A 10,334-nucleotide genomic window follows, 5' to 3' on the forward strand; every position below is an offset into this window, starting at 1 on the left:
AATCAGCGTCCTCTCCACCTTACCACATCCGTGTTGGAGTTTTGTTTTGCTGGTGGATGTCAGATTTCCTTGGAGAAATAACCGCAGCTGCATGTTATTAAACGGAACGTCGGCTATAACCGAATCGTTTTCTTGAAAGGAGGACGAAACTGCGTCATCACATACGTCTTTGCGATGACATAATTGTAGTAGTTATTTTTTAAATAATGAGTGTTAGCCTAAGACAGCTTGCTAATGCTAACGTCAGCCAGCTAGCAGGCTAACAAAGCAGGCTTTTATAATGAGACACCGTTAGCCCGTATGCACATCTGTAAACTGCTTCCAGCTGTGTGAGAGCAATATTCATATCGACTGTTATAATTGCCATTGTCTGTTTTGCTTAATTGCTTGTTTTTTTAAGCCTGCAACATGGGTTAGCTAGTGTGGCTGTCTGGACTCTGAGAATAAAACGTCTCTAGTAGTTTGTAGTTGTGTAACGTTATTTGTGTTTTGACACAGCTAACGTCAGTCAGTGTTAGTTTACAAAGCGAAAAACTACATTTTTTTGAGTCACTTATCATCTTAAAGACATCATTTCATATTGTCGACTAATACGTCAGTCAGGGAATTGAGACCCGTGGAGGTTTGATGTTTTGGACTGTCACCGTCCCCCCCGGCATCTCCTCTAGAAAGCCATGCCATGATGGTGCTCCGGCGGTTATTGAGAAAGCGCTGGGTGCTGGGAGTAGTCTTTGGATTGTCTCTTATCTACTTTCTCACCAGTACACTCAAACAGGTACAGAAACTCAGTCCACTAAGGCAAGGGTAATATCTTCTGAACCAGGGGTGGGCAATATGGATAAAATCTTACATAAGAGTATTTGTAATTTTACTGCAAAAGAGTTTCAATTGGTTGGAAATTCAAGAGACCATTTACAGATAACCAAATGGTGATGTCTGTTATTGGTTGATGCAGCATATCACCTGTCAAATCAAGGTACTTTATCATAGCGTTGCAAAAAAAAACTGTAAATCTGGTTATTGTCACAAAGCAGTAGTACTCCTTTACTTTCAGTATTTCCAATAAATGGCTTAAAAAGGGGTACCTACTTTCATAGAAATGATATAGCAAAATCTTTGTTGTTGGATGGGATGTCAAACCTTTTTTTTTGACACAGATTGAAACCTGTATACAGTATGATAAACTCTCTGGTCCCAAATGCTGGCATTGAATGTCAGATACAAAGTCTTGTTTACGTATTTTTTGACCAAATAGTGATGGTTCCCGCAACTAAGATTAAGATAAAGAATAAGATTGGTCTATAAAACATCATAAAATAGTTTAAAAACATTTCTGTCCATATTGACCTATTGAAATGTCTTTTGTCCAATCAACAGTCCAAAAACCCAAATATGTTGATTTTTCTATCATAGAGAAACCATCAAATATTCACATTTCATAAGTTGGAACTAGTGAACTGTTTGCCTTGAAAAGTCTTTAAATGATCAGTCAATTATCAGTACTGCCAAAATTGTTTTCATCCATCAGCTTATGAAATAATCAACTAATCTTTCCAGCTCTACCTGATTTAAATGTCATTTAAAAGTTGCCAGACTTTTAGACTTTATTTAGGCAAAGTTCACGCACATCTACTTTGTCAAGACGACATGTAACATGGGAAATTTGTCTTCTTTTGTTAAGCACTAATATCTGTATCAGCACTAATAACGGAAAATATCAATGGAAAATCAGCCCTTCTCTATTGTTAACTTAATATGTCATGATATTGCCCAACCCTGTTCTGAAAGCTGTTTAAAAAGTTGCTCTTATTAGTGTTTCATGACCTGCTATTGTGTGGACTTTACAGGAAGAGCGCACCATAAGGGACCGCACGCTTTTGGAGGTTAGAGATTCAGACCATCGCATCCCCTGGAAAGTCCGTTTTAACCTTGGCAACAGCAGCCGACAGATCACTCAGTGTAGAAACTCCATCCAGGGCAAGACACTGATAACAGACGAACTCGGTGAGTAATGCAGCCATTACTCACCACCATGACGTGATGAAAACCAGACAGCTACGATACTGTTACGTAGCCTTTAATCAATGTATACCCCTTCTCTGTGTTAATGTCTTACAGGTTATGTCTGTGAGAGAAAAGACTTGCTGGTTAATGGTTGCTGCAACGTCAATGCTCCCAGCGCCAGACAGTACATTTGTAAAAGCTGCCTGGCCAACGGCTGCTGTAGCATCTATGAGTATTGCGTGTCTTGCTGCCTCCAGCCTGATAAGGTAATCAGTCAAATCAAGGATGTTTAGGGGTTTGGTTTATTATTATCAGAAGTAGCTCAACTGTCAACATGCTGCATCTTCTCTGCTTGCATACATTTTAACGGATGCATCTTGAAATGCAAGAATTCAGATACCATACATCTCAGAGTTGAATCTTGATATTGCAGTCTGTACATAACAGTGACCATGAGCGGGAAAAAAGACCAGGTTTAACCAATTGAAATCTGCATTTGTATGTTTTACAAATGCTTTCTCTTATCTACGTTCACCTCTCTAGCAACCTCTCCTCGAGCGCTTCCTGAATCGCGCAGCCGAAGGCTTTCAGAATCTCTTCACCGCTGTGGAGGATCATTTTGAACTGTGCCTGGCCAAGTGTAGGACCTCTTCACAAGTATGTCAATCAGTATAAACATTTCCCTCATATAATATTCATCTATGTATATTTCATTCAGATGTCCTGGTGATATGCACCGTTTCCTTTTTATGCATCACAATGACTCATTGCAGTTGTCTTGTAGATTTCCTGAATGTCAAAAACCCAACAACAGCAAAAGCAGGACTTTCTCTTGATGAATCATTTTAGTTTTCTGTTATATGTGAATTCTCAGGAGATAATATGTTGATCTTCATTCTGCACTGGCTTTGACCTTTGATTTCCCAGATAATAACTGACAATATTATCTCAGAACCAAAACGTTTTACTGTTGATTGCTTTCAATAAGAGTATCAGGCATATATGTATTTAGTGTTTCATGGTTTCTTGAGCTAAATCAATGTTTTCATCTCCCTTGAGGTGAGAAAAGCTTCACATTTATTTTCTATGTAAATACGTTTAATACGTCCAGTCAGCAGCAAAAACTACATTTGCCTTTTAACAAAAAAATGATTGAATTTATTAACTTGTTTTTTTATTTTTCTCTCTCTCTCTCTTGCAGAGTGTTCAACATGAGAACACCTACCGAAACCCTCAAGCAAAGTACTGCTACGGGGAGAGTCCTCCAGAGCTCCTACCTGTTTAAGCATTTGACTTTCGTCCCCGGTTTAGGAAGTACCAGAACAGCAGCGGGCCAATAAAGGCTTCCTGTTCGGACACCTAATCGTGCTTGGAGAAGAGACTTTGCAAATGAACTGTTGTCTTGGACATGTTTGCATTATAGTGGCAAAGAGATGGAGACATTCAAGACACCAGACCAACCTCAGAATGGACAAATGCTGTATATGATTTGATTATTTACACTTCATAAGTGCATTAGAACATTTCATACATTCATCCATGATGATCATCAGGTCCACATAGCAGGCAGCTCATCCATCAGGATTCATTTCAAACCAGTTCATACCATAAAATAGGCTTCATTTTAAACCTGATTTAAGAAGGTAACAGCTGTTTTATGTTTTGTTGAATATTTTAAAACAGCAAAGAATGTGTCATAACTTTTGTGTTAGTGCATGCATATGAAATGGCTATTTAATAAAAGTGACTGTGAAATGAAATGGCTCATAACTTAAAGATTGGGAACATTTGGAGTTGGTTTAATAGTGCCTTTATTTTTCTGAAAGGTTGTATTACGTTTGTGTCCAAAGCAAGGCGGTATAAGCATGCTAAAATTTTTAAAGTCGCCAAAGGCCAAAAGAAGACTATGTATTTTAAAGCATGTGGAAGAAAATCAATGGGTTTAATGAACAAGAGAAAAGGGAAATGGTACAATATAGTCAAGCAAAACGAACTTAAAATCAGCAACCATTTTATTATTTAAAATGAGCAAATGTGCATTACATTATATGTATGCAATAATGCATGAGCAGAAGGCCCGATGAAAGCATTCAAAGAGTTGTATTTTGTCAGAAAAAAAAAAAAAAAAAAGTTTGATAATGATTTTCAACATGTCTGTAACAGTCTGTAGGAAGTCCCATAATTATTAGAAAACATCCACATCTTCCAAAGTATACAAACTCTCAGGAACTTTGCTGATTTCCAACGTTATGAAGACTAATTTCAAACTCATATCTAGTAGAATAAATAACTTAATTTGGGAAGGACAGGCCCACATTAATCTTGGTACAGTCTTGTTGTCCTCCTGCATTACTTTGATGGGAGTCTGACAGACTTATCTGCCTTACTGTGCACTGTCCATCTGTCCACAATGATTGGAGTCCAGACTGGTGAGTCTGTGGAGGTGATTCTTATCAGCTTTTCTTTCTACCTCGGGCAACGTAGCTCGCTCACATGGGATAGATGGCCAGAGCAAAACAATTAATCATTCTGAAGGCTGAGAAAACAAAACTGCCGTAATTAGGAAATGTATTAGAACCCCTTCTCATTTGCCTCTTTGGCAAGTTGATTAATTGCTGTCACATGGGAACAATGTCAGTTGCTTCAAAGTATCGAGTTAAATTAAACAAAGCCATTTTCTGATAAAGCCTTTAAAGGAATAGTTCGACATTTTGGGAAATTCTCTCATTCACTTTAATGCCGTGAGTTAAATGAGAAGATTGATATTACTCTCATATTTGTATGGTAGAGGCTACACATAGTTAGCTTAGCTTAGCATAAAGAGTGGAAATAGGGAAACAGCCAGCTTGGCTCTTAGCTGCTTACCAGCACCTCTTAAGCTCACTATTACGAATAAACACATTATACAATATATTATACAAATAATGAGGCACATTCATTTAAACAAACAAGATATAACATGTTAAATTTGGACAGAGCCAGACTAACTCTTTCCACCTGTTTTCAGTCTTCATGCTAGGCTAAAGCTAACCAGCTGCTGGTAGCCCAACATTTACCAGAAAAATATGAAAGTGAATCTTCTCATCTATCTCTTAATCATATTTTCCAAAATGCCTAACATAAACAGTTGAAAAATTAATTAAAGTGATTTATAAAGTGATTTAATCAACTATTATACATTACAAATAAGCATTTACCTGTCTTGAAAAAACATTTAACAATTAAAAAAAGCTGCCATGAACTGCATCACCATCTGAGATGAATTACAGGACGTGTCCAATCCCCTCCAAGTATTTCTGAGACCCTGCCTTAAGGAACTTATGGTTTATCTTATTTGTTCCTTTTACCTTTGAAATTTGGACCCCGATCTGATGCTCCAGCCATTTCAGATAATCCTTGGATGCCACCAAAAGAGTGTGACCCCACTGCTTCCTTTTAAACGCATGCTCGGGCAGTTCGGGTGGAGAGGGCTTCTGGGAGCATTCCCCTCCGTGAAATTCCTTCACACAAGCTGTGAGCATGTTGACTCTGGAGATGGTGTCCTTGAGCTTCTTGTGAAGTGATAAATCATTGGGATTCAGGTTGTCCCGCTGGTCTTCCAGGAGCTTCTCCAGGGCTTGGGCCATGAAGAGGAGGCTGCACTGAACTTTTGCCCAATGGGCAGGGGAGTTATGGTGGACCTGAAGCTCAGGGAATCCTGAGGACCAAGTGCCAAGGTGCTTCCCATTGGCTTGGTCCTGGAAGGGAGGAAATAGTGAACTTAACTGAAAGATTTCCTTTCCTCATAACATTCATCAATAACAAGCTGTCTGTAATCTCACTGCATTACAAATTTGTCAAACTCTTTCTCTGAAGGGTGATCTCATTGTGCATCTACAACCACACCCAATAAATGTGTACTTAGATGTGGTGCATGTGCATGTGTCAGTGACACCAAGGCAAATTCGGGGAGTAGGTGCGAAAAGATAATGTCAGTTACACAATATTCAATAAATATTCAATCCACTGGCAACAATTTAACTCAGCAGTGCACCAAATTATTACACCACAAATTAGGTCGTACAACTGCTATCAGTAACACTGCAATTACACCAATCATAACTTTAATATTTATTGTTGCCTTGTGTGAAAATCATGTATCTTTGTAGCTCTTCACTAAGAAAAACAGCAACGTGACAATGACTTTTCAGAAAATCCAATGGGTTTATATTGTTTATTTTGCTTAAGAATCAGAGGAATTTTCTTAACCCATTAAGGACTACTTAATTCTTCAGTTTGTCTAATTGTAATTTTAAAATCAGCTAATGAAGAGATACATGCTTTTCAGTGAACACAACGTTATGCAAGGTCTGTCCAAGACAAGCAATCCAGTCCTGCATACAGTGGTAGAAAGTAACTAAAGAGGTGCTTCTGCTTAAGCATTTCATGGACTATTAATTCTCAAATAGTGCTTTTACATTGTGATATTGCTGCTTTTGACTGAAAAAAGACTCCTTCCTCCACTGCTGGTATATGTGCACAGTAATTGAGAGCTGCCACACAGAAGTGGCTTTGAGAGAAAGTGTTCTCTGAGCTGATCATTCTGCACTTGTACTGACACTGAAAATTTCCAAATCTGAAGCAGAAACTCAGGTGTGATGAGGACTTTGACTGCAACACACAAACTACTTTGAGACATATTATACAGACACACAATGTTATATTACTTACAAAGCTTGTCAGGCTGTCTTCAACTTCTTTTTTGGTGAGGGCTGTCAACTCTTTCAGCCTGCATGATGAATGAGTGACAGCTTGTTTCTTTGGTGCATGTACCGCATTCGAGCTTTGCAGTAAAATCATCATCCAGGCACATCCCAGTTTCAGAAAACCTGCAAATGCAAGTGCATAGTTACAACTTTTTACATATATGATTCAAATGAACTTGAAATGACTTCTGACACACAGTGACGAATAATGAATGAAGAAAGTGAGTTGTGTGATATACTCTACCTGCCCTGTGTTTCATTCTGAAATGTGACTCCGCTCAAGTTCTCAAATACGACACAAGGACAGATTCTCATCGTAATGTAATCCTAATCGCACCAAGATCATTTTTATATTTGCATACTTCTCAAAGGGGCGTGTGAAACTTCTATCTCTAACTTAGCTATATCCTTTGATGAAAAAAACAAGATTGAGGTTTCTTTGACAGGTCAGCACCCTGCTTGTCACTTTCATGTAAGGAAATGCGCACGAATTACTGATGAAGATTATGTGTGTTTAACTTGACTGTTCTGAGGGTTGACTTTTGTGCGTTTGAATACTTTTCCGACACATTCTTAAAAGACATTCTGCAAATAATTGAAAGCAAATGATCCCATATAGTAGGAGCTTTGATTTGAAGACTGATTTTGGTTTGTAGATAGAGGAGACATGGGTCATATAACAGTGGTTTTGTATTTTGTATGAGTGATACTCTACACCCAACACCAGATGAACCATCTCATTTCCACATAATTTCAGGTTAAACTTTTACTGACAAATAACGTTCTTTAATATACTACAATTATTTATCACACATTGGTGTCATGACATATTTACGTTATGATTCACTCCCTCTCTGATTACCCTTGTTGCAATACTTCCTGTGTGACGCAAATCACATATTGAGAATATCCTTACCGCCAACCTGGTTCAATCCAGTTTAAGCCTCCAAAAATCCCTTCTAACTGGTTTGATTGACTCTATATTACATAATAAGAATGCAGTAAGTTTTGAAACAAGTTATCTATTGCATAAAAGTTCAATAAAGACTTTGCTTTTGTTGTCACCATGACAACTTTTGGCTTTTTCTAACAAAGGAAATAAAAATAAAACAGAATATTACACAATCTAAATCACGTTATTAAGTTTAGCACAGTATCATACATTAGTCTTTAGAAGTATTAGTTGAACTGACAAAATACAGACTTCACAACAGAGGCTGAGGTCATTGTTTCAATTGCTTTATAGTGTCCAACTGGATGTACGACAGAGTCATTATAAGTCACACTTCCATTGCTGTCGGTCTTTTTTGAGCATGTTTCAACATCATAAATGTAAATTAATATAAATGTAAACATGTAAATAAAAAAGCAAATCTTTCACATATAAATAAATAATAATAAAAAAGCATCAAACCATACAAAATAATAAACAAAGAATTGGTGTGAAATTTCTTTACACACACACACACACATCCAGGAGTGCACCACATTTACCAAAATGTTGCTTACTGCGTCTGGTGTCTTGAATGTCTAGAGGACCTAATACTGCTCTCTCTATTACTCATTTTGCAGACACACACACACACACACACACACATCATCATCATCATCATCATCAGAGTGAGGCTAACACCTTTTAACAGATGATTACTTTGTGAAACTGAAATGAAACTGCAATGGTACTTGTATAAATAATTAACAGATGAACTTAAAAACGTATTAAATTAACAGTGGACTGAAATAAATAATATAACACAAACACAAAAATACATGTTGGTTTTGGGAAACAAGGCCCAGCGAGAATGGAGGGAACCAGTCTCCTCACAAGCTTTCATTTTTCATGCTTTCATGTTTTCCTGACATGTTCACTGTACGTTGTATAAATAAAATGTATAAAATGTATAAATAAAATGCACTCACTTTAAATAAAGTAAATACATACACACATATATAAATACATATTCAATAAATATATAAATAAACCAATAACAATTGAATTGATGTCCTTGTGACCAGTAAACTGACAATCTTCATACGTACAAGAGGTTGAGTGTCCACTTTTCAATGCGTTGAATCCTTGCTGTCTATTTGTTACACATTCCCTTTACTTCCTCCAGCACCGGCGACACTTGAATAAGCCACTCGTTCAGTCTGACTATGACACCATATCCATATACTTTTTTTGGATAGTCGTGACCGTGGGACAGCTGCGGTGGGGTTGGTGTTGGGGGCAGAGGGACTTCCGGCTCGATGGTTTGGAGTAAAGTCGTTATTTTTTCTACATAGTGGGGGAGTCTGTACTTGACTAGTCTCAGGGAGGTTCCAACAGGTTCTGGATTAAGCCAAACATTTTTCTGGTATTCCTCTACCTTGGAAATGTGCAGATAAAAACTGATGGTCTTGATGTAGACGTCCTGCAGCTTCTCAGGAATGTTTGTGCCAGATATTGAGGCATCAGGAGCGTCGTTTGGAACCGACACATTGTTGTCAAAAAATTTTTTTGTCTGTAAGAAAAAGAGGATCGTAAATTAATTTTCCAGAAATAGAAGTATGACTTCTTCTCTTTTTCCCCCCCACCAGCCTAGCCGTGTGGTATTAAACACTTAGACACTTTAAACTTGAAATATGTATTCTGAATAAGTCTGCACCAGCTACAATAAAATATAAGTGTTGTAGATGATTAAAGCAAACTATGCAACAAGTCGTACAGGAAATATATCATACCAAGAAACATGACAGAATCACTGTGTGATACTTACATATTCATCCAGTAGTTCCTTTGCTTCAAGTTTCAGTAGGTTTGTAAGACCCTTTGTGTTTTCGAAGTCCCCACAGCTGCTGGGAGTAGGAGCAGGAAATACTGACCTCCACTGGAGCATCGAGACCAAGAAAAGCACTAAGAAAAGAACACATGGATAGTTAATAACTGTCAAGATTCATGATGCACCAAATTATGTTTAATTTTTCAGATTTTCCTCTAATCTTTGACTTTTTCCTGTGAATTCCTAGACAATTTTACCTCAAAAAATGATTCAAATTAAAGAAGGATATGGTTACACTTATCACAGCTGGTAAAAAAAAAAAAAAAAAAAAAAAAAAAAAAATGCTATCTGTGACTAGAGGTCACAAGCAGACATTACTTTGTTGGGAACCTTTGTCTTAGATAGGGGAGAGCTTAAATCACCAATCTGGTGTAAATTCATTGGTTTGTCAAGTTGTCAATCAAAACATAAAACAGAAAGAGCAATATTACTTAAAATAACAATAATTCAGCTTGCTTGTCTTAACTCTGTCTGTATTCCCAGTGAATCTGAAACATCACTGGAAGTATTTTCAGAAAGAATTCCTTAGACAAAGTTACTTTTAAGGGTATAAGGTAGGCCAGGCTTAGTTAACTCCTAGTGTAAAGGTTATGCTGGAAAACGTACAGGTCAACATTCAGCTGAGGAGAACCTTCCTTCCACTGGTATGCAGATATAAAGGCCTGCACATTACCACTACTGCTAAAAGAAATAAATGCACGTGTGCAAAAACTTGCCTGTAAAAATCATTCACAAAGAGATGGTAAAATTTGATTTGTTATTA

The 10,334-nt window shown here is 37.4% G+C and overlaps 2 protein-coding genes across 4 annotated transcripts; one reads left to right on the forward strand and one right to left on the reverse strand.

The window, feature by feature from the left end:
* The first annotated feature begins 41 nt into the window (after window positions 1–41).
* Window positions 42–3,764, forward strand: spring1 (SREBF pathway regulator in golgi 1). Of its 2 annotated transcripts, XM_044330339.1 has the most exons (6): window positions 42–329; window positions 600–775; window positions 1,848–2,004; window positions 2,119–2,270; window positions 2,548–2,661; window positions 3,206–3,764. In XM_044330339.1, exons 2-6 carry the CDS (start codon window positions 680–682, stop codon window positions 3,287–3,289), a joined length of 603 nt encoding a protein of 200 aa, XP_044186274.1. In that variant the 5' UTR covers window positions 42–329; window positions 600–679; the 3' UTR covers window positions 3,290–3,764. The 2 variants fall into 2 exon arrangements, with proteins under 2 accessions (XP_044186274.1, XP_044186265.1); XM_044330330.1 differs by lacking the exon at window positions 42–329 and having other exon boundaries at window positions 531–775.
* A 98-nt stretch (window positions 3,765–3,862) lies between these two features.
* On the reverse strand, window positions 3,863–7,082 carry LOC122966251. Of its 2 annotated transcripts, XM_044330318.1 has the most exons (4): window positions 6,994–7,082; window positions 6,715–6,872; window positions 5,352–5,741; window positions 3,863–4,540 (listed from the first exon to the last, which is right to left on the reverse strand). In XM_044330318.1, the coding sequence occupies exons 1-4, from the start codon at window positions 7,007–7,009 to the stop codon at window positions 4,529–4,531; spliced, it is 576 nt and encodes a 191-aa protein (XP_044186253.1). In that variant the 5' UTR covers window positions 7,010–7,082; the 3' UTR covers window positions 3,863–4,528. The 2 variants fall into 2 exon arrangements, with proteins under 2 accessions (XP_044186253.1, XP_044186248.1); XM_044330313.1 differs by lacking the exon at window positions 3,863–4,540 and having other exon boundaries at window positions 5,124–5,741.
* Window positions 7,083–10,334: the final 3,252 nt, after the last annotated feature.

The sequence above is a fragment of the Thunnus albacares genome, chromosome 2 (genome assembly GCF_914725855.1).
Source record: "Thunnus albacares chromosome 2, fThuAlb1.1, whole genome shotgun sequence".
Classification (NCBI taxonomy): Eukaryota; Metazoa; Chordata; class Actinopteri; order Scombriformes; family Scombridae; genus Thunnus; species Thunnus albacares.